Genomic DNA, 24401 nt, shown 5'->3' on the forward strand with positions numbered 1-24401 from the left:
TAGGCTGTTTAGATGAAAATGAATTTAATTTTGTCATCACTGCCCTGATAAAACTCTTGGTTTTTTCATGTTCTAGGAAAGTGGCAAGATGCCAAGAAGGAAAGCAACACGAAAACAAAAATAAGTTGGGGAGAGAAGGAACCAGGGGGGATTAAAGTGAAACCATAAGCACATCCTTGCTTGTTAGTCCCTCTGCTTTATGCATGAGACAAAGGAAGAGGTTATTTAGGAGAAGCAGGGTGGTAGAGGGGTTGCCTTGGCAAGCCCTTAACCTTTCTGCACCTCGGTTTCATCATCTCTAAAATAGTCTCTACATCATAGGATTCCCATAAGGATTAAAGAGAGTGAATAGGTATAAAGTGCTCAGGACAGTGTTTGGTGTTTCATTGTGGCTGTATTGGTGATAGTGGTGATGATGACGACATGAGAATGATTTTTTATTCCCTCTGAATACTTGAGCTGTGTTGGAAACTGACAGAGACCATGGATACACTCTTGTGTGATGTCTCCCATAGAGCCACCTGCATGACAGCCCTCTCTCCCTTTGAAGTAGGTGGTGATGAGGCTGAGAGTTTATGGAGTCCTCAAGCTGGGATGTTTCAGACGTTCTGTAAAGACGGTTGCCAATAGAATGAATTTCCAGAGGAGGATAGAGTGATTTATGTGACGAAATATGTTTTTAAGTTTTTATAACATCATAAAACCATTATAGTTAAGTCTCTGTCATCCACGTATAGATTTTCCACAGCAATATTTGAATCTTGAGCAGGCATTTCTTTAGAATTTACTACATTCTCAGAGTATATAATAGTTTTATGGTTAGTGTAAGCAACATGTGGTAAGGAATTAAAAGCGTTCTTTGATCAAAGCATAATACCTATTTGAAAAGCAATGGTTACGTTTTATTAAGGTGCTTTGCCTTCTCCATTCTGTGGTTCATCCCCACTGATGCAGGTGGTTGATAGTCAGCGGAACTGGTTTGGATTTCCACATCAGGGTAGGCAACACAAAGCCCAAGATGCACAGGAGAGGTAGTTGTGGTAAAGAAATGGCACAGGTTTTTGGCCACTGTCTGTTAGATAAACAGCCTGAACATGTCCTGTGACTCTTATCACAGTCAACCTGATAATATGGTTCTTCAACCCCCCGCCCCCCATAACAATGAGCAGGGTGATGCTGGGAACTGTTTCATACCCATTTTCTTCCTACCGCACCTTTATGTTGGGGATAAGCACTTAAAGTACTGTTCAGTTGAATAGTGAATTGGTGGAGACTAACGCCTCTTAGTAGTTGAACGTACAAAGGAGGAGAACTTGTGTTCTGAAGCCTTCTAAGAGCACTCTGTTATTAGGTTTTTCCATCTCGATTGGTCAGTAACCCACTGAGGGGAGGTTAATGGATAGAACTGGACTGAACGAGTGATCTGAGGCAGAAGAGATCTAGATTGATGGCGCTGGTCTCACCTAATTCTGTAGGTGATGCTTGCTTGTATCCACGGCATTGTTTCCCTCACCCAGTGAAAGACGGAGCATCTGCTGCTTTTCGCTCTAAATTGGAGGGAGATCTTACTGTTCTGGAAAAGGGCTGCTGCTCTTTGTTCAATTTCTCCTCTGAGGTGGCCAAGCGAATGTAAGTCCAGCTTAGTTTTTGGCAGATTGAAAACAGGATGTCATTGATCATGGAGGAGAGTGAATTCTGGCTGATCTCAATGTTTGTTTCGGTGGTTATGTAAACTTTGATTTTGAGAAGTTATTTTATTCTTCCAGATAACAGATTTACATACTGGAAAAGGGACAGGACCAAACTGCTCTTGAGATATTTGAGTAATACAAAACATTTCTTTGGTAAGAAATTCATGCCCTGAAAAATTGGAAGGAGATTTGAATTGTTAATGGAAAGGGGACTAGGAACTAGAACGGAAAGGAAACTGACTTTTTGTTATAATATGCCATTTTGTAAAATTGAATTTTTTGATCATGTGGCTGAATTGTATAATAAAAAACTACATTCCCACCCATATCATATTCACCCAGAATTAGGTCATACTCCCAACCCCATGTATCGGAATACATTTCTCTGAAAACCCTAGTTCAGTGATAATTCCATTCTGTGCAGAGACACTTTCTATTATTTTTTCTTCGTAAAACAATAAATCTTGTCACCTGTTGGTCATAATACTGTCTCCTGGAGCTGTGTAGAATAAATCTCTTACCTACTTGCAGTTTTTATTTGTTTTTATTGTTAGAGTCTTAAAATTGAAAACCGTAATTGGTTGTAAATAAAAACGGTCTGCTTTCCTGAACTCCCCTCCTGCCAGCTCACTCCTAAAGGTAACCACTTGTTCAGATTTGTTTATTTCCTTCCTGGCTTTTAAAGGTGTGCGTATATTATACATGTGCAGGTTTCGGTTCTGTTTGTGTTTTTAAAATGGGATTGTACCGTGTGTATGGTTCTCTAGCTTTTCTTAACTGAACAATTACAGTATGGTTTTCTTTCCATGTTAGACACGGAAGACTGTCCTTCCCTCCGCCCCCTTTTTTTTGACAGTTACATCATTGTCGGATGTACTATAATTTATTTAATCATTCCATTATTGTTGGATACCTGGGTTATGTGGAACATGAATGATCTTGAACACAGATCAAACGCATCTGAGGATGCTGCTTCCCTGGTAGCTGTTTCTGCGGCTGTTTTCTCTCATCACCCTCATACCTCAGGGCCTGCTGGAGGTAGGGGCCTCCTAATTGTCTCCTTCAGACCATTCTTCCACCATCCTCCATAAAAACACCCACCTTTGACTATCCTGTCAGGTTATACCACACTTCCCCTCCTTGTTCACTTACTGCCTCACTCCTCCTCCTCCACCCCAATTCCTACCGGATTTTAGTGTCTCTAGTCCCTTCCTGCTGCTCCTATGATCATTCTTGTCTACTTCTCCAGTGACCTTTGACCCCAGCTCAGGGACTCCGTCTCATCGGCCCATAATATGGGATTTTGCACTTCTAAAAATTAAACAGATTTCACCAACTGTATGGTTAATTATTTTCCTCATTTACTTAAGCAATAAAGTGTATTTGTTCAGAGCCGTACCTTCAGAGTACGCAGTAGCTGGGATCTGACCACTTCTGCTGGGCTGATCCAAACCTTTAGCATCTTGAACTGTGTAACAACTGCTATAGCTTCGTAACTGGTCTCTTTACCCCTTCTTACTACTATCACTCGTCCTCCTCCTGCTTCCATGCTTTCGGACCGTTCTCAGCCCAGCCATACCATAGTCAGCCTGCTAAGCTAGAAGGCAGATCACGCTGGCATTTCTGCTCCCAGCCGGCAGCCGTTCTCGTCTCATCGGAGGGAAAGCTACAGAATCCTTGGGGCGTTCCTGTCTGTCTGCTCCGACCCCCCCACCCCCACCCCTTGCTCTCTCCATCCCAGTCACATTGGACTCCTTGCTGCCCCTGGGACATCTCAGGCATATTCTTGCCTCTTGGCCTCTGCCGTTGCTCCCTGCGAACTGCTTCCCTAGATATCCACGTGGCTCCATCCCTCACCTTTTCAGGCTTCTGTCAGAATATCACCTCCTCAGTGAGGCCTTCCCTGACCACTAGAATGTAGGTCCCATGAAGGCATGATCTTTTTGAAAAAGAGAAAAAGCTGTTTCTGTCTCTTGTTCAGTGCTTAGAATAGTGACTGGCATATTGTGGGTGTTTGTCGAATGAGTTGAATGACTGTAGTGGTTATCAGCCTTTCTTTTTATCATTTTCTTTCCTTTTTTTGTACAAAGTTAGAACTTCACTGGACAGACAGAAGCTAGGACACAAACTTCGTTTTGTATAAACAAAATATTAGAATTAGCTTATTGTGAACCAGCTCTGTAAATATGTTACATTTTTCAGCATGTTATAATTTTCAAATCAACTTCACATATTCCTATTTAAGGCTGATACCAGCCCAGTGGGGTAGGTGGTGAAATCAAAATTTCATGGAAGAGCAAATTGAGGCTCAGAGAGGTGTTTTGTTCAAAGAGCAGCTAGCTGCTAAGTGGAAAGCTGCTCTTCAGACCTATCTTTTTTCATTCCAAGTGAAGGGCTCCTGCTTTCTCATTTAGAAGCATCTCAAAATGACAGAAACATCGTGGGGGTCTTATTTGAAAGCCTGGAGACTGTGCCCTGATTTCTTACTCCAGATTTCGCCTGCCTTTTGTTTCCATTTGGAAAGCACATAAAATAAATGGTTCACTTTAAAATTCCTGACAATGACAGAGCAACAAGTTTTATTTCTCTCACCTGTGGAGGAAGTGGCCTCCACCCAGTTTTACTGAATTAGGAGGGAAGTGATTTTTTCAAGTGATAAAAAGAAAGAAAATTCCATGCTCTTCCCAGAGGAGGAGTTCAACAATTGGGAGAATGGCGTGAGACCATATGTTGGTTTGTAAAAGGATATAACTTGTAAAGATGTTTCCTTTGATGCCTGTGATGAATATGGATGTGTTTCCCTTCTAGAGGGTCCTGATTAAATTATTCAGTTAAGCACGGAGCTGGAGGATCTAAATATAGGGAGAGGGTTCAGGCTGTCCTGCCTTGTGGGTGTCAGCTCACCCCTACAGATGTGCATGTTTGTTGTCATAAATAACACCTGCCAGGAGAAATGTTCCAAAAAATGAAATACAGCAGACTATTTTTCTTTTTTAAATAAAAGGGACAGTTTTATTCCATCCTTCGGCCTATTCCATTTTCATTTGTGAATTTGGCGTTTGAATTACTGATTTTTTTTTTTTTCTTAACCTGATTCATAGACTTTAGTATCTGTTCTGGTTTCAAGCGTAAATCTACCGCTTACTAGAATATGATCTTGAAAAAGTTACTTAACCTCTGATCCTTAGGTTTATTACTGAAATTGAGAGAATGCTATACATCTTGAAATATTGCTATAAGAAGTCAATACGATCGTGTTTGTAAAAACGACCAATATAATCCTTGCATAAGGTAATAGTTCAATTAAAATAATTTCTTTCATTTGTTAATGATTGAATCATTCCTAACTGGAGGCTTGTGGGAATTTACCGCGTGTAGCATGCTTTGCAGTCATTAAAATTGCTATACTACGATAACAATGACTCAAAGCGAAGAGTCTTTTTCTGACAGACAGCTACTGTATACTTTTTCCGCTTACAGTCTGTCCAGTTAAATTTGCAAATGTCCCTGCTCTGCAGTTTCCAGTGGTTGAGGAGTAAGCTCTTGCGAGCCAAATGAGTCTGTACAGTTTTTGAGTTGAGGTGACTGCAGATGGGATTTATCAGAGTGAGGCCTTTAGGACCTGGATATCTTGAAAGGCCACCACGTGCTGAAGGACAGCTTTCCACTACAAGCATGAATTCGAGAACAGGGATTCAGGGGGGGATTAAGGAATGTTATACAACTTTTAGAGAAGTGGTAAGGAGATGTAGAAATAAGCCAAGCTTGTTTGTTGAAGTTGAGGACAGCAAGAAAACTTTTAAGTGTCTCCAGTCTACTTTAAACAAGTCATCGTCTAGTGAAACAAAACAGAACTGACACATGTTATTCTATAAGGGAAGCTCTGTGACTAAGAAAAATTGACCAGGTGCCCTGTCAGCAGCCTGAATTCGTCAGGATGGAAGGACTTGTGTATGCAGAGTAGAACCAGAAAGAGTTCTTGTCTTGAAGGATTTTCTAACACAATGAACATATATTAAATAGCATACTTGGTGCAACTAGACGCATAAACTATGGCCCTGTCCTTAGAGACGCATCTAAGTGTGACGTCCCTAAATTCCTTGCTTCGTTGTCATCAAGGGGATGCTGCTGTTGGTTGAAATGTCACTGCTCACGGTGAACTTCCAAGTGGTAGGTGGTAAGCTCTTCTTTTTGATTCCAAAGATTCCTACTCACTTAACACTGTTGAGGGGACCACATCACGGCAGCCCTTGCTAGCATGTCCCTCAGGTCACACCTGAGAGACTGGTAGACCGGCTGTTAGTGCCTGTGTTTTAAAGGCACCGGTACCTGCATGACTTCATTATGAAAAATAGCTTTCAAGAGCTGGTCCTCTCTTCCACCTTCACCCCCTAGTTTCTCCAGATTTGGAAAATTAACCTCTGAAAACAATTTTTTAATGAAAAAGAGGCAAACTAGCTATTCTGTGTCATGAAACTGACATTTAGAAAGTTGGGAAATGTTTGGAAGTAACCAAAACAAGGCTTTATAGTAAGAGGCTCAGGAAAGTGAAGTCTGCCTTCTGGACGTTTGTGACAGCAGGACTTTGCTGTAAGACCAGCAGAATTCTGTGATCGCCAGTGGATTTTTTTTTTTTTTTTTGTAAAAAGTATTATTTAAAAAATGTTTTTTTAATTTTTTCTTTATTCTTTTTCAAATTCCTTTCCCATTTAGGTTATTACAGAATATTGAGCACAGTTCCCTCTGCAATACAGTAGGTCCTTGTTGGTTATCCATTTTAAACACTGCAGTGTGTACATGTCAATCCCAGACTCCCAATCTGTCCCTACCCTCCAGTGGATCTTCGTATCGCTTTCTTGTGTAGGGACTTGGTTTAAATATATTTTCTTTTTCTGAGGACTCAATCAGAGTAGAGTTCCTGTTAGCCCAACTTCTCAGCAAAGAAGTAGGTAGTTTAAAAAGCGCTTTCAAGTCTGTAAAAGAACTGGAGAGAGGTTTGATTCATCCTCACTTTCTTCTTGTTCTAGGATTTTGTTTTCCCCTTTATTTTGGTTAGTGGTGAGCTTTATTTAGCTACATTTGACCCGTTTGAAATTGAGAAATGTTGAGTGAAGGTCCAGGGCTAACTGCTAGTTTAAAACAGGAAAAGGAAATGCAGAGGGACTTCACCTGTTTTCTCCTTCAAGACAAGTATGTCAAAGCCAAATGAGTTCCTAATTGGAGTAACCAGGGAAAAGAAACATTTGAACAGGTTATTTGTTGAAACGGACATCACAGAATCACAGATCCACAGACCTCTGTCCTTGCTTTGGGATATTTTCTGAGACTGAAATAGCTGGAGAAAAACCATCTCCGTTTTTATTTTCATTGTGATGGCATTATACTTGTGTAGCAAATTTTAACTCTTTTTTTTCCGTTTGCCTTAAGGGTAGATAAAGGTGTATCATTTTCTTTGAGGAGCTGTAGGATCAGTAATTGATGGTGCTTTATTAGGAACTGTTTGGAGTTGGTACTGCTCTGGTTGTGTCCTGTATGTCCAGAGTACTGTCTCTACCTGTCCTCATTACTGGTTTCCCTGGGTACCGTTCACAGGGTTGGTTCTCCAGCTGGAAGCCTTCCTACTCAGCCAGTATGTGGGGTGTCTGTGGTTCTACTTTTAAGTAATAAGTATTTTAGCTTTATCAAAAGTTCGGTAGTTCCCAGTTCTTCAGGACTTTGGATTAATTCTGTAGCCTAATTTTATTTAGGCCTAATGAATATGGTTATGGTTTTCACCCCCCAACCCTGCCTTTTTTGTGAATTCTCCATCATACTCTTACCAGCAAAGCTCATTGCAGTTCTTGGCTTAATGATGGGTTGCTCTTTGTTTTAAAATATGTGCTGGTATTGAGTCTCTGGAATATTTCTTTTCAGCCTTCATCTTTTTAAGCAATTTTAACCTTAATGTATAGTGTGTGTCTGTGATTCTGTGGTTCCTGTGAGTGTCAGGAATGTTTGAGTGTCTTTTTTTATCCTCCTTGGGAATCATGATCTGTTTTGATGATTCTGCTTTTGGTTAAGAGTATACATATGGTTGATGTGGGTACCTGAATGAAATGAAGTACGTTAAAAAAAAAATAGTCCATTTTGGAGTAATGAAAAGTTACATTACAGATCCCCTGGTATGTTAACTTTCTGACTCTTTGATGTTTTAATTTATCTAAGCTGGGGGAGGCAAGAGTTCTCATCAGGCCTTGAATCCTATCTGAAATCGGATGTTAGGCTAGATGACACATACCTTTCCACAGAACTAATTAATATTGCCACCAGTCACTTTATACAACACACCTCTGATGTACTTTACATCTCCATGGCATTCTGGTGAGGTATTTGGTGAAATAATTTAGCTACAACTACCGAACTACAGAAATCATGTAGTTTGCTTGTGATTTCTCTAAAGCCGCACAGTAGCTCTTCTTCAGGAACTAGAGTCTTACTTTTTCTGTTTCTTCACAGGATCTTCTGTTTAAGAAGAGCTAGTGGTATAAGTCAGGAAATACGCATACAGTTTATTTAGTTACTTGGAAATACTTGTTTCCCCCGCAAAATGGATCAGGCATTTTTTTACAGAAAGATAATTTTTGTAAAGTTTTCGTTTTTCTTAAGTAACACATCCAACGGTTAAACAGTTCCACAGCGAAGTTAATCAATACCTGTGCGTTTAGTTCCTTGATTCTTTTGATCTTTATGCCTTGATGTTTTACCATTAGAGTTAAGACAGTAATGAACCAAAGAACAAGAAGTCGGGGGTGGGGGAGAGTTGCTTGCTTCATTGACAGTAGACCATTTATCTACTTTTTTTAAGGTACTAGCGGGGCATCTTTGATGTTTTTCCCCCCAGTCACTTTTTTGGAGCCTGTATTTCATGCTGATTTTATTATTCATTATTCCCTCATTATTCCCTCAGTATTTAAAGGAATCAGTGGTTTTGTCTAGTTCACTGAATTGCGTGCCAGTGCAGGAACTGTAACAGCACTGGTCTGAAGCTGTAGAGGGCGGCTGGCCATTGTCTGTCTCCCCTCCTTCTCCGCCTCCTGTTAAAGGTACTTGGTTTGTAGCACATTCCCCTCACCCCCAGGCCTTTTTATTGTGCTTCAGATACAAATTAGAATAATTTCCTTTTAAAACTTTCAGTGGTAATCTGGGATCTGAGGTGTTGCATGGCAGAATGTATTTTGTTGATATTCACACAGCTGGATAATTATGTTTCTTTGCTAGATGGAGAAAATGCCGTTGTTGTGCAATTGGCTAATGAGGTTTCCTTTCAGTATAGAACGAGTTTCACAGCAGTTAAAGGAATTTTACAACTTCTTCCTTTTTTCCTTGTAACATTAAGGAATACCACATAAGTTGCAGAATTCAATGGCCATGTCGAAAGGAGCATTATAAGAGTATTTTTCTCATTTGGTTCTGGCATTCCTAATAGAAATGCTTCCCGTGGGCGAGACTCCATAGGGAAAGGGCCTGACTTTAGAACCCTATTTTAAACTGCATTTTTATTACTTCCAAAATCGGGTCACATTGTAAGTGCAACCTGATTTATAAGTAGACTTTGTATGTGGCTTGAGTTAATGAATTGAGGTTTTGTTTTGTTTTTTGTGTGTAATTTGCAAATATTTGTGTATAGAGGCTTTTAAAAAATTTGCAAGTAACAGTTTTTTATTAAAGAATGTATGAAAAGTTTTAACAAGTAGGGGAGAGAGAGAGAGAGAGAGAGATTATTACCCTTCTAGACCCAGCCACCATTACATGCTTTGGTTTATTTACATAGTTGTTCATGCTATGCATACCGTTATTTTGGTATATTTACATAGTTGTTCATGCTGTATATACCATTTTACATTCTGCTTAAGGTTTTTTCCCAGTTATTTTTATGAACATAATTTTGAAAGGGTTACATAATATTCTATTGAGTGGATTATACTACATCTTACTTATTTTCCAACTTTTAGATATTTCTTTTTTTCCTTATAATAAAGAATGCACTAATGAAAATCATTTTGCAAAAACGTTTTTACCTTTCCAGTGCAGAGTGTTTCCTTAGAGTAAATTTCTAGAAGTGAAGTTGCCGGAACAAAGATCTCCCTATTTTTTAAGGCTTCTAGGGGCTTCTTTAATGCTTTTGCTTCTTTGTCAGTGTGAAACGTTTGTATTTGGAGAAGAGGGAAGGAAATCTCTGTTTGCTGACTCATGTTTTTGTTTTGCACTTTAAACTGATAACGCCACTTAGCTTTTGACATAAACTAAAGCAGGAAGTACCAAAAGGTGCAGAAAAAGAATGAGTTGCCTTGCCAAGGCCATAGTGTCATGGACATGTTTGAGTTCCTGATGGGAGGTAGGTTACTTGTTTGACTTGAATATTAAAAATAAATGCTTAACTCAAGTAGGCAAAAATCCGTCATCAGCCTGTATTTTGTTTCATATGCACATTTATATGCAAGAGTTTGTGATCTTGTCATTTTAATGTTTTTAGTGGCATCAAACCCCCCAACTGGCCCTGTGGTGTTTGGAGACCGTAGGGTTTTTTTTTTCATTTTTCATTCCCTGTGTGGAGAAGCCTTTTGTATTGAGGATGTCACCTTAGCTGTCTTTCTAAAACATAAATCTGATCCCACTGATGCCCTGATTTAAAGCCTTCCATTTGTCCACAGGATAAGATGTATGACAGGCCTTTCACAGTCTTGCCCTGCCTTTATCAGCCTTGTATCGTCTACAACAACCTTGAACCCTAGCATTTCTCTGATGTTGGTGAGAATGAGCAATTTAGAAAAGTGGTTTAAAAGTTGAGGCTCTAGAGCCAGACAACATAGGTTCACTCTGGCCCCGCCGCTTACACCTGTGCGCATAAAACCTCGGACAAGTTGCTTAACTTTTCTATTGTGTATTTCACTTTCCTTACCTGTAAAATGAGGAAAATAGGAGTGTTCACTAAAGAGGGTTTGTCACAAAGGTGAAACTAGTTCGTAGATATAAAGTGCTTGGAACAGTGTCTATCAAGTAACGGTCACTCAGAATATTAGCTCTGTTGTTTTGCAAAATTCTCATCCGTTAATGCTTGTTTGATAGTTCTTCTTTGGGAAAACTTCCTGAAATCCCTGGAATTAACTCTTCTCTCCTTTTCTGCTTTTATACGTTATCGTTTATACCTGTCGTAGAGCTTTTGCACACAGTGTTATTGTTGGTTCATGGTGGGCAAATGCATGGTACATGGGTCACCTTTTCTATTCCTGCACTCAGGGTTCACCTTGCTACAGTCCTCTGTCATTGCTTCCTGCTGAGGTCTGCACTTGACCCAGGACTCCACAGTACAGTCCCTTAGCTTGGCATGCAGGGGGACCAATTTGCTTCAGGAGAGTTCACTGTTTACACACTGGCTTTTCAGGATGGAGACAGCTTCCATCCTCTGTGGATACCGTAGGTACTTAGCAGGCACTCAGTGCAGCATTGCTGAATGAATGTCACTTTGAGCAGTTAAAGCAAAGGTCTGCAACGGTGGTCCTTAATCTCCCCAACTCCCCCCATGCTTACCTTCTATAACAAACCCATCAGTGCTAGAGTATGAAACAGCCCCAGGTGATTTTGATATAAACTCACCCCCTATTTGAAAACCATTGACCAAAATATAAAAAAGCAGTTTTTGGAGTCAAAGAAAAGGACATAGAGAATAAGAAGAAATGTATTCCTTTTATAAATTGTTGCTAGAGGACAAGGAAAAGAAGTTGTCTTTCTTGTTCTTTGGCACAATTAACCTTTAGTAAAAGTAAATGATCATTTCAGGAGGTACACTCTGACTTTGATGGTAGCATAGTTTTGTTTTCTCTTTTTCTGTTCAATGAAAATAACGCCAGCTTCAAAACACTGGTAAAACTCTTTACAAAAGGAAACAACTGACCCACTACAGCCTGTTGAATAAGTAAAGCTCCACACTTGGCCTTCTGATTCCTTCATGGAGCTAAATCATTCATCAAACATTTATTGAGCCTCTGATATGTGCCAGCTACAGGGCTAGGTTCCAAAGCTAGGAAGACAGTAAGATAGAATTCCTGAGTCATTTTCCTCTAGTGAGGAAGTAGCTATAGACATGCACAGCTGTATGTCTGTACCACAAAGTAGCTATAGACATGCACAGTTTGCTATGAGAGCTGTTCATAATTATTATCCCTGGGCTTCCCTGGTGGCGCAGTGGTTGAGAGTCTGCCTGCCAATGCAGGGGACATGGGTTCGTGCCCCGGTCCGGGAGGATCCCACATGCCGCGGAGCGGCTGGGCCCGTGAGCCGTGGCCGCTGAGCCTGTGCGTCCGGAGCCTGTGCTCCTCAACGGGAGAGGCCACAGCAGTGAGAGGCCCACGTACCACAAAACAAATAAACAAACAAACATAATTATTATCCCTTTGAGTTCTGAGGATCAGTAATGATTTCCCCCTTTTATTCCTGTTATTGGTAATTTGTGCCTTCTCTTTTATTGATTTATAGGTTTTTTTAGAGGACTATCTGATTTTATTCATATTTTCAAAGAGCCAACTTTGATTTTATAGGTTCTCTCTATTTTGTATATATATATTTAATTTTTGCTCATTTCCTTTTACTGTCTTCAGGTTTAATTAGCTGTTCCTTTTTTTTTCTTTTGATAGATACATAGAAAATTAGTTTTCAGCTTTTTCTCTTTTCTAATATATGCATTTAAGACAACACATTTGGGCTTCCCTGGTGGCGCAGTGGTTGAGAATCCGCCTGCGGATGCAGGGGACACGGGTTCGTTCCCCGGTCCGGGAAGATCCCACATGCCGCGGAGCAGCTGGGCCCGTGAGCCATGGCTGCTGAGCCTGCGCGTCCAGAGCCTGTGCTCCGCAAAGGGAGAGGCCACAAAAGTGAGAGGTCCGCATACCACCGAAAAAAAAAAAAAAAAGACAACACATTTCCTGCTAAGCATGGATTGAGCTACATCTTACAAGTTTTGATGTGTCACATTCTTATAATCATTCAGTTTAAAATATTTTCTAATTTCTCCTGTAGTTTCTTTTTTGACCCATGCATTATTTAAAAGTGTAATTATTTTCAATAACAATACTTTTGGCATTTATTCTTAGTTATACTATGATCAAAGGATATATTCGGTATGGTTTTATTCCTTTGATACGTGTTGAGATTTGCTTAATGGCTCATTATATGGTCAATTTGGATAAGTATTCCATGTGTTTTTGAAAGTATTACGTATGTTACAGTTGTTGGGTACATACATGAATTGGGTCAAGTTTTTAAACATGTTGTTAATCTTCTATATCTGTTGATTTCTGTTTGCTTGTTTAGTCATTTACTGTGTTAATCTCCCACTAAGATTGTTAGTCATTTTAATTCTGTCAGTTTCTGCTTTATGTGTTTTAAAACTGTGATTACTTGGATAAAAAATTGGGATTGTGATGTATTTGTGGTGGATCAACTCTTTTAACATTATGAAATGTCCCTCTTTTATCCCTGGTGATGATTCTTACTTTACAGCTTCTTTTGCCTGATATGATAGCTGTGTGAGCTTTTTTGGTTAGAATATGCATAGTATATTTCTTTCCATATTTTTTTTCCTTCAGTCGTTCTCTGTCTTTATATTTGACGATGTGTGTCTCTTGTAAGTACAGTATAGTTAAGTGGTGTCCCCACCCCTACTCCCGTCTTTTGCTTGGCAAATTTAGTCTCTTGATATTTAAGTAATTCTTGAGACTTTTTGAGGATTAGCTGCGAATCTTACTGTTTTCTATTTGTCCCATCTGTTATGTGCTCTTTTTTCCTTTTTCTTAAGTTTTTTTGGATTAAGCATATTTAAAAAAATAATTCCGTATTTTTAACTCCTCTATTACCTTTTTATGGTTTTTAAATTCTTTCAGTTGTTGCTTTATTATGACATGAATTCATAACATATCAACAATACTTTAATGCTTTACCACAACCTGGGTAATACAAGGACCTTAGAAATCTGACTTCATTTACCCCTTCTGCTTTTTTTTGTTACGCATGTTAATTCTGTATTTTAAACACCACAAGACATTCCTATAATTGTTCTGTAAAGTCAGTACCCTTTTGGAGCTCTTCGTTCTTTCCTGCAGTTTCTTGCTTTTCCCTTGTGCCTTAAAATTCCTGCTGGAAGCCAGTTCTCTCAGATTTTGTTTGTTGGAGAGCATATTTATTTCACAGTCATTTTGAATGCTTTTTCTCCACTAAGTATAGAATTCTGAGTTTCCAGCTTTTTATTTGTAGGCTAAAGATGTCATTTCACTGTCATCTGGTTTCCATTGTTTCTGTTGAAATGTCAGCTGTCAGCCTTATTGTACTCATTTTGAAAGTATTGTGTCTTTTTAAAGATTTTTGTGGTAGGTTTTCAGCAATTACACTGTGATATGACACATTAAAACTTGTGGATACCTTTCTCCTTCTTTGGATTTGTAGGCCTTCATGAATCTGTGGCTAGACATCTGTTTTCACTTTTGGAAAATCTTTGGCCAGTATCTACAAATATTTCCTCTCTCACAGTTTTTCTCTCCTCTTTTCCCATCATCTTGTTCCAGTCTAGTATTAAGATGATTCTATTAGGATGATTCTAGCCTGTGTTTCAGTGTTTGTAAACATTGGTCCATTTCAGTTTTGCCCTTGCACACTAGGACATACCTCTTCAGGGGTCTCAACTGAAAGCCTGGTATGTTTACCAGGCCCTCAACTCCATTTTTCTTTTTTTGGTCTCCTCAGCACTATGAGACTACTGAAATCTCTGTTGGGTTCTTTAGCCTCCTTCTGCTTGGCTACTCACAGCACAGGCATTAGCAAATAAATGCCTTGAGAAGAAAAGCAATGAAGAGTGTTCAGCTTATTACTTCATTGCTTTTCACATCTCTCCAGCATCTCGGCCCCTCATGTCCTGCGTACTTTGGTTGCTCTTTGATACCTTTAAAAAGTTGGGATTTTTTTCCCCCTGGTTTGTTCATTTGTATTTTATTCAGCTTTTATAGTTATTCTGGGGAGGAGGTTTGGTTTGATACCTGCTGCTGAATCTTAGCCAGACTTGGTACAAAGTTATCATCTTTAATCTTTTTCACTGTTTGTGTTTTTATCTGGTGGAGAGTAACTAGAAAGTTTAAATGAGACAACTTGACAAAAGTATTTGGTACAGTACATGTTCAAGTGCTTCATTCCTTTCATATCAATAAAAAGCAAATTTGAAAAAGTAGGGGATAACTTCCTACCTTACTTGCCTGATAGCCCATAGGCATAAGCTTGTTTACTGGTTTACTGAATAAATACCCTAAAATGTTGCTACATTTATATAGTGTAAATATAACTATCTTTTTTATAGTGTAAGACATACTTGAGGAACAAACCAAAATAGATGTTAAGACTATTGCTTTTTTTTTTTTTTTTTTTTTTTTTTTGCGGTACACGGGCCTCTCACTGTTGTGGCCTCTCCCTTTGCGGAGCACAGGCTCCGGACGCGCAGGCTCAGCGGCCATGGCTCACGGGCCCAGCCGCTCCGCGGCATGTGGGATCCTCCCAGACCGGGGCATGAACCCGTGTCCCCTGCATCGGCAGGTGGACTCTCAACCACTGCGCCACCAGGGAAGCCCAAGACTATTGCATTTTTTTTTTTCCTTTTGCTTTCAGTTTTTGTTGATTGAGGTGTATTTTGAAATATATATCTTAGAGCCTAGAAATGAATCTAAATATAAAACATCACAATATTTGTTGAGGACTTGAACATTTTTTGCACTAAGGGGTCTGTTGCTTCCATCTCAGAACTCGTGTAAACAGTAACATACTCTTTTTTAAAGCTGCATCTCAGTTTATTCATCTATAAAGTGGAAATGATGGTATTACCTAGTTGAAAGAATTATTTAAAGGATTAAATACTGTGTTAGTCTGCTTGGGCTGCCATAACAAAATACCAGTGACCGAGTGGCTTAAACAGTAGAAATGTATTTCTCACAGTTCTGGAGGCTGGGAAGTCCAAGATGAAGGCTCCAGCCAGTTTGGTTTCTGGTGAGGGCTCTCTTCCAGGCTTGCAGACAGCTACCTTCTCTCTATGAAGAAGGCCTTTCCTCAGTGGGTGCACATGTAGGGAGGGAGAGGGAAATCTCTCCCTTCTTCTTATAAGGCCACCAATCCAATTAGATCAGGGCCCCATCCTCATGATCTCATTTAATGTTAATTACTTCCTTAGAGGCCCCATCTCCAAATACAGTCACACTGGGGGTGAGGGCTTCAACATGAGTTTTAGGGGGGGACGTAATTCAGCCCATAGCATACTGTAATACATAAAAGTGCTTAAAATAGTATCTGGCCCGTGGCAATTGTTTAATAAATTGTGATTGTGTGCTAGAGATGATTTTAAACATGTGTTTCCCTTTTTTCTTTTCTAGGTGCTGACTTTGGGTTACTTTTGGAAACACTAGGAATGGTGATTTCTGCTTTTCAGGACCTCAGCACGAAGAAGCTAAGGAGAATCCTATGTAAATAAAGTGAAACCTCTTCTGCTGTCCTTTCACATTTGGGGACATCTTTCTTTCTCCATCCACAAGGAGTGTACGTGGTGCCATCATGAACGTGACAAGTTTGTTTTCCTTCACAAGTCCAGCTGTGAAGAGACTTCTTGGGTGGAAACAGGGTGATGAAGAAGAAAAATGGGCAGAGAAAGCTGTTGATGCTTTGGTGAAAAAACTGAAGAAAAAGAAAGGTGCCATGGAGGAACTGGAAAAGGCCTTGAGCTGTCCGGGGCAGCCCAGTAACTGTGTCACCATTCCCCGCTCCCTGGACGGCAGGCTGCAAGTTTCCCACCGGAAGGGGCTGCCTCATGTTATTTACTGCCGTGTGTGGCGCTGGCCCGACCTTCAGAGCCACCATGAACTAAAACCACTGGAATGCTGTGAGTTTCCTTTTGGTTCCAAGCAGAAGGAGGTGTGCATCAATCCCTACCACTATAAGCGAGTAGAAAGCCCTGGTAAGTGAGTCTTTTGTGTTGATGCGTTTAGCAGATTTGTACTGTTTCTCAAAATCATTCCTTTCCATGTTTTTAGTTGTAATTTTTAAATATTAGGGGAAAAGGTACGTTTGTCCGTCCTTGAATTTGTCATACGTTCTAACAGCGTAGTCTCTAGTTAACCTTATTTCTTAGGAGCAGGGCTGTGAAAACTGTTATCCCGCCACTAATACCTCTAACTTGTAATAAATTGTTTTCTTTCTAAATTTATTCTTTATGTTTCCCTTTGGCTCTGTGCATTTCTCTAGACAAATTTAGCTATGATTTTATTGTGAGGGAAGAAAATCAGGAAAGGAAGGAAGCATGGCGTTGCTGTCTACCTACTTGAGGGCAGTTGCCAGTGACTTGAATCACTTTATCCTTAAAAATAGCAATTTTTATCATCTCAGTGGAATTTTGCTATGGCATATTCCCTGTAGAGGATATGAAGGAATTATGTTCTGCTGTGGAATCATTTGATACTATTACTTTATAAGATATTCTTAGTTTTTACATATATGACCTTGGCCGGTGGGCAGGGGAGAAGCACAGTAAAGGATATACTTTAAAATTTACTTGGTTTTGCCCTCAAATTAGAGTCCACATTCTAGACATCAATTGGAAAGTGATCAGGCAATCTCAAGACCTCAAATATCTCATTGTCAGATTGGAACCAATTTTGTTGATGGATTAGTTATTAATAGCTGGTGGTTACCAAGGGTTCCCAAATGAGGCTGTGCATTAGGTTCACGTGGCTCCCCACCCCAGAAATTCTGATTCTGGCATAGCCTAGTAATCCGTGTTTTTAACAAGTACTCCAGGTGGGGCTGATGGGAGCTATTGGATTGGTGTTTGGGAACTACTAAGCTAGATCCTGTAATAACATGGCTCTCAAATAAAAGGCATTCTGGTTTCTTATGGAATATTTAAGGAGAGTTTAAGGACTAGGAAATAATATAATAAACATCTTTGTATCCACCACCCAGTGGCCCTCAGTAACTACTGTCCTGAATTTGATGGTTAAATTTGAAGTTCATCATTCCCATGCGTGCTTTTACACAGCAGTTCTGTATGTGTTTGAATCCTTGACGGTATGTACTGTCAATTTCGTATATTTAAAGGTATTATGTAATGATATTGGAGTATCCTTCTACAATTTGCTATATTCATTCAACATCATTGATTTGTGATTTCTGTATTACACACTTTAGGATTACCTTGTCAAGGCCTGTGAAAAATCCTCTGGAGATTTTATTGGAATTGGATTTTATAAAAATTTCAATCAATTTTTCATTGATTTCATTTGGGGAAGGATTGACATAGTTCTCCTCTTGAGCGCAGTATTTTTCTAAATTTATTTAGGTATCTTAAGTTTCTTCCATAAAGTTCTTGCACATCTTTTCTTAGATTTATTTCTAGGTAACTGGGTTTTATTGTATCCTTTTAAAAGTTACATCTTGTTACAGTTGTTCAGGACTAGGACTATACTTGCTTTTTTCCAGCCATCTTGCTGAATTCTCCTTGTTCTAATCTAGACATTCTTTACTGCTTGTCACACGCACTGTGACTTAAATTTTAGTGTGTAATATGTACAAACAGGATTGCCTAGGTACTTGGGTTTTAGATCCCCATAGTAACTTTAAGAGGTACACTGGGAAGTTTCTAATCCCACTTCACAAACAGTAAAACTGAGGTCCCTATAAATTAAGTGACCTGTGTGTCAGACAGCCAAGGTTCAGTATTGAGAAAACACTGGATACATTTTCTCCGGCCACCCCTTCCTCCACTCTGCTCCGTTTCTCCGTTTCATCTTACGCTGCAGCAGCTGGGGACCAGTGCACTACAGAGAGTGTCCTTTGAAGACGCGCGCTATGGCCATGTAATCTTCCTGCTTCCCATTGCTCTTACACACAGCTCTGTGTTCTGGTCTTCACCTACCTCGCCAGCTTCTTTTCCCACCTTCCATGCTTCTTGTCCTTGAATCATATGGGGACACTCAGTGCACTCTTCCTCTATACCTCGTTTCTCCTCCCTCTTTGCCTAGTTCACTCTTCTTTATCCTTCAGGCCTAAGCTTAATGGAGGCCAACTTTGCTGAGAAGCCTTTGTTGATACCTCCTCCCCCTCCCCCCGCATCCCCTCCCCAGGCCTGTCTGTGTTTCCCATAGCAATTTGAATTTCTTCCTGATGTTCTTCACACTTATATTTACCATCGTTAATCTTCCTTGCAGGATAGTAAATCAAGCTCCATGATGGCAAGAACCATGTTTATTATTATCATCTCTACCTTTAGTAGTGAGCATGGTTAAATACATTTTTGCTGTTAAATGATTAAATGTTTAAATGATTAAATGTTTAAATGATTAAATGTTAAATACATTTTTGCTGTTTTAGTTTCTCTGTATGGTCTTTTTGTTTGTTTGTTTAGAGATGAGCTTTCAATTTATGTCCTCCAACCATCATCTTCTCTTTTGTGTTCATTTCATTGCCGTTACTGTCTGACATAAGGTGGAAAGGCTTTTTTTAAAAGTTAATGCTGAGGTGATTTTGTTGCTCTTAATAATTTACATGTAAAAGGCTTGATAGGGAGGAGGTGGGAAACCAGCTAAAACAGGGCATTGTGAGACTCCACCAGTATCGTTCCACCCTCCCCTTTAGCCAGGAATCTGGTGAGCCGTGCACGGGCCAGTTCTCAAAAACCCTGAGGCCGGGCTTCCCTGGTGGCGCAGTGGTTGAGAATCCGCCTGCCCATGCAGGGGACACGGGTTCGTGCCCCGGTCCGGGAAGATCCCACATGCCGCGGAGCGACTGGGCCCGTGAGCCATGGCCGCTGAGCCTGCGCGTCCGGAGCCTGTGCTCCGCAAAGGGAGAGGCCACAACAGTGAGAGGCCCGCGTACCGCAAAAACAAACAAACAAAAAAAACCGTGAGGCCAATATCTGTTGAGTTTGAACATATCAGGATTTTCCTTATATTTTTTATATTGTGAAGTGAAAATATGGTGGGAATAAGAGTAACTGGACTTCTTCCAGAGACCACCGTGAAACAGCCCCTGCACCTCATGGGAGAAGCCCCTCTAAATCAAAGTGCAGTGGGGCCTCAGCCGCTCACGATCCCAGAGTTAAGTAGGCATTTTCCCTCTATAATGCAGCATGGAGCACACCTGGTTATTGTTTCCGTGAAATAGGAAAAGAGGGGTCTGGAAGTGTAAGCTGTGGACACGCAGCTCAACACTGAATTACTTTGAACTCTGTAACTATTTTACCTCAGATAAAGTGTTTCAAAGAGCAGTTTAAGCGTAAGATAGTCAGGTCTCCCAAACTTGTTATTTTCTGCCAAGGCCCCTTTTGGGATCTCTAGAGAAAACTTCAGCAGAAATTGGGAGTCTCTGGATTTAGAGCAGTGGTTTTCAGAGTGTGTGGTCCTCAGACTAGCAGCATCAGCATCACCTGGGAACTTGGTAGAAACGAATATTTTTAGATCCTTCCACAGACCTGCTGAATCAAACTCTGGGGATGGAGCCAGCAATCTGTTTTGACAAACTCTCCAGGTGATTCTGATTCAGGCTAAAGTGTGAGAACCACTGCTTTAAGGTATCCAGGCAGGTCAAGTCCAGCTGACAAGATGAAGTCTCTTATTGAAAAGAGATGCTAAGGAATTACAGTTTGAAATCCTTCATCATTTTGAACTTTGCATCTTGTTAGCATCTTGTTAGGGGTATTAAACTGACTTGCTCTTTCCAGAATTTCCCTTCCTGCTGATATTCATTAAGATTAGCATTCTTTTTTTGTTGTTGTTGTTACCTGGGCCTCTCACTGTTATGGCCTCTCCCATTGCGGAGCACAGGCTCAGTGGCCATGGCTCACGGGCCCAGCTGCTCTGCGGCATGTGGGATCCTCCCGGACTGGGGCACGAACCCGTGTCCCCTGCATCGGCAGGCGGACTCTCAACCGCTGCGCCATCAGGGAAGCCCAAGATTAGCATTCTGATACAATGTGATAAAGGTGTCTTAAAGGGAGTGGAGGAGTGAGGGGAGAAGGGAATGCTTTGTTGTTTGGCCCAGTGGAAGTTTTATAGTTGTTCTTTGGGGGTATCTTTTACTACCTCTGTTTCTTTGACCAAAAATAATTTTAATGGATTTAAGTAAACGTAGTTTTTCTTTAACCTGTGCCATTAATTTTGTTATAAATAAAAGAGTCTAAACATTGTGGTGGGGAAAAAACCGAAAGTTACAGAAACACTTTGCAACAACTTGTGTTCCTCATGGGCAGTGACAGGAGAGAGTGTGAGAGGGTCGAACCTTCCTTTTGGTGAAAGGTACTAAGTTCCTTGGCCATTTCTGAAAAATGCATCTTTGGGAAAGTAGAAAGTGGTAAGAATTTCTTTTTCTGCAAGTGTGTGGATGGTTATAGGAAAGAGGAAGTTGTGCAGTTTCTGAAGACTGTGCCCCTGCTAATGATGTAACAGGTGACTGTTTACTTGGACTTTTGGTAGCCTTTAGAGTCCAGGCTACTTATTAGTGGTTGGGTTAAATAGCGGTCTTCTTTTTCTTTACCAAAGCAAATGCTGACAGGGTAAAGTCAGTCATCTCAATGTGGTATGAGAAGGCTATTCAGTTGCTCTCTGCTGCCATTAAAATGTCTTCATGGAGACTTCCTGTCATTTGGCCTTTTTTGTTTTTTAATGTTTTTCACATGGTTCCTGAGAATTATCTTCTGTACTTTGAACTTCATCCACTTGCAAGGCCGTATTGATCCTGAGCTTGAAGTTCCGAGATTTCAGTTCGATCTTTAAAGTAACACCCTGCTGTTCACTTCCTGGTGCTTCCATTTTCAGCAGCATGGCTCCCAGATGTTTAAAATACACCTAAAATTCTCTTCACCTGTTGACCGAATGCAAGTTTTGCCCCTTTGGCTGCCTCAGTCACCAGGTAATTCCTGGCTTGGTAAATTTTACCTTAAGAAGAAGGCCTTAAAATCATAGAAATGGAGAATGCGTTGGTGGTTGCTGGGGGCAGGAGGGGAGTGGGTGTGGCTATAAAAGGGCAACATGGGGGAGGGACCCTGGGGTTGATGGAAGCATTCTGTATCTTGACTGTATCGGTGTCAGTGTCGTGATTGTGATGACGTTCTATAGTTTGGCAGGATGTTACCATTTGAGGAAACTGGGTAAGAGGGTAAGCAGGATTTCTGTGTTACTTCTTACAGCTGCATGTGAATCTGCCATTATTTGAATTTTTTAAATGGTGATTCCTTGAAAAAGCAGCTCGTTGACTCAGTCACATCGAGTGCTTTTCCTCAACAACTATTGTGTTCTGGCATTTAGCAGAGGTGCTCTGTGAGTGCTTTAACATTGTCACACAGAATATTAGACAGACATATACTCAAGGATCAAGATTTAATAAAATTAATATTTAAAAAATTAAAATCAAAAAATTTTAATGTTTCTTCATGTTGTGAATGTGTTTTTACATGAGCCAAGGATGACAAAAACCTCTATCTAATTAAAGTGCCTTTTTTTTTTTTTTAAGTCTTTGTATTAGTACATCCATTTGGAGGATGGTGATGGGGGGGGCGTATTGACTTTTCCTTCAAGTTTATCTGAGTGGCTGTATCTAGGAGTCTGGTGACTGAAGCTGTAAACCAGATACCAAGATATGATGGTGATGAGTGTTTTGAAGATTTAGGATTAATTAGCAACAATATCAACTATAAAAATTAAAATAAAGCATTATGACCTGTATATTATAGTCAGAGTTCTCCAGAGAAACAGAACCAATAGGATAGATCAATCGATTGATCTCTCTGTATATACATACACACACATATATAGAGATCTTATATATTATATACATATATATTACATACATAGGTCCTATATATTTAATAGGATCCTATTAAATTTAAATTAATTTATTAATTATCCTATTAATAAGTCTACTATTGGGACTTCCCTGGCGGTCCAGTGGTTAGGACTCGGCTCTTTCCCAGATGAGGGCCCGGGTTCAATCTCTGGTCAGGGAACTAAGATCCCATAAGCCTCACAGCCCAGCCAAAAAAAAAAAAAAAAAAAAGTTTTTATAAAAAGTCTATTATATATTATAGATTTATTATGGGAGCCGGCTCATATGAGTATGGAGGCCGAGAGGTCCTATGATCTGCTGTCTGCAAGCTGTAAAACCAGGAAGTCTGATAGTGGAAATCCCAGTCTTAGTCCAAAGGCCTGGGAACCAGGAGCACCATATCCAAGGGCAGAAGAAGATGGGTGATCCAGCCTTTTTGCTCTGTTCATGTGCTCAGCAATTGGGTGATGTCCAGTTACAGTGGGGAGGGTGATCTTCCTTACTCAGTCTACCAATTCCAATGCTTATCTCCTCTGGAGACACCCTCACAGACACAACCAGAAATACTGTTTTACCAGCTCCCTGAGCATCCCTCAACCCAGTCAGGTTGACACATAAAATTAACCATCACACCCTGTGTTCATTATCTACATCTAAATTCCTCTTCACTCAAACATCTGGGGCCCATGTACAACTCCTCAGGAACTGGGTCTGCCAGAGAAAGATGGGCATGTGAGTACAGCACAGTGTGCTAAATTGAATGATAGAAGTGTGGACGGAAGATGCAGCCAACTCTTACCAGCCTGAGCGTGGCCATGGAAAAGCTCACTGGACTCCAGCGCATCTGGACATTGTGGTCCAGCCTGTGCGGTGGTTCAGTCATATAAGTATATAGTATATTTCATCGTACAAAGGATTTAAATTGGTTTATAAGAAGACTTACAGTAAAGAAGAAAGTATAACTAATAAGGTAGGCCAGGGAGAACCAATTCAAAAGGTAGGTCAAGACTAAGAGGAAAATTAGCACGTATGCGTCCCATGACTCGCTATGATACAGATGTACTGCTGTGCCTAGTTACTTTAAGTTTGTGATCCTAGCCTGGATGGTTCTCTGCTACTTTTGGTGTGGGAGAGAGATGTGTATGACATTGAAAAGAAGGAAGAAGGCTTTGAAAGCTGTAAAAGGTAGTTCAGAACATTTGTGCCTGAAGGTGGGTAGTGGGTAGAGCCACTGAGGCAGTTTGCAGAGACTTCCTGCAGGAGGGATCCTTGGGGCGAGGGCAGTGTCTCCTGACTTTGCAGTTGCTTTTCCATAGTCCACTCAGGGCCCCGTTCTCCTGTCCGTGTGGAAGTTTTGTTTTGCAAGAGCATTTGGTTACTACTTTTGCTTCTGTCCGAGTTCAGGGGACAGCCAAGTGGACGTGGAGTTTAGATGTTGAACTTATTTCCCAAATATTATCGTTGGCATTTGGCTTGTGTTTGATAATTTCATCACCGTCATCTCAAATATTATTAGAAACAGATGAAGTAATGTAATCATGTGTGGGATTTTATACCCAGATCTCTTAGTGGATTCCATTTTCTCAAATCCAAGGCAAAATGTGAAGTTTATTATTTCCAATCTTTTTTTTCCCCGAGCAACTGTTCCTAGTGCATGATTTGGGCAACTGGTTTTGTGTTATTTATTAATTGATGAACACATGGTAAGTTTTAGCAGTTACTATATGTTACTTTTACATAAATTGTAAAAGTACATAAATTTCATAAGTTGAAGCAGACGTGGAGACCATAATTCTGTGATTTGTTTCTGGGTAGCATTTTTCTATTGCCAGGTCTACT

At 40.3% G+C, this 24401-nt stretch overlaps 1 protein-coding gene across 8 annotated transcripts in view; it reads left to right on the forward strand.

The window, feature by feature from the left end:
• SMAD1 (SMAD family member 1) overlaps positions 1-24401 on the forward strand; it is a 100729-nt gene that overhangs the window by 14762 nt on the left and 61566 nt on the right. For 7 of the 8 annotated variants that reach the window (XM_067035609.1, XM_067035603.1, XM_067035605.1 and 4 more), the window contains one exon: positions 16127-16704. In XM_067035609.1, coding sequence (XP_066891710.1) covers positions 16305-16704 — 400 coding nt within the window. In that variant the 5' untranslated portion in view covers positions 16127-16304. Of the gene's footprint in view, positions 1-9960; positions 10066-16126; positions 16705-24401 lie in introns of all 8 variants that reach the window. The other variant, XM_067035607.1, reaches the window with a different exon arrangement.

Source organism: Kogia breviceps, chromosome 6 (genome assembly GCF_026419965.1).
Source record: "Kogia breviceps isolate mKogBre1 chromosome 6, mKogBre1 haplotype 1, whole genome shotgun sequence".
Classification (NCBI taxonomy): Eukaryota; Metazoa; Chordata; class Mammalia; order Artiodactyla; family Physeteridae; genus Kogia; species Kogia breviceps.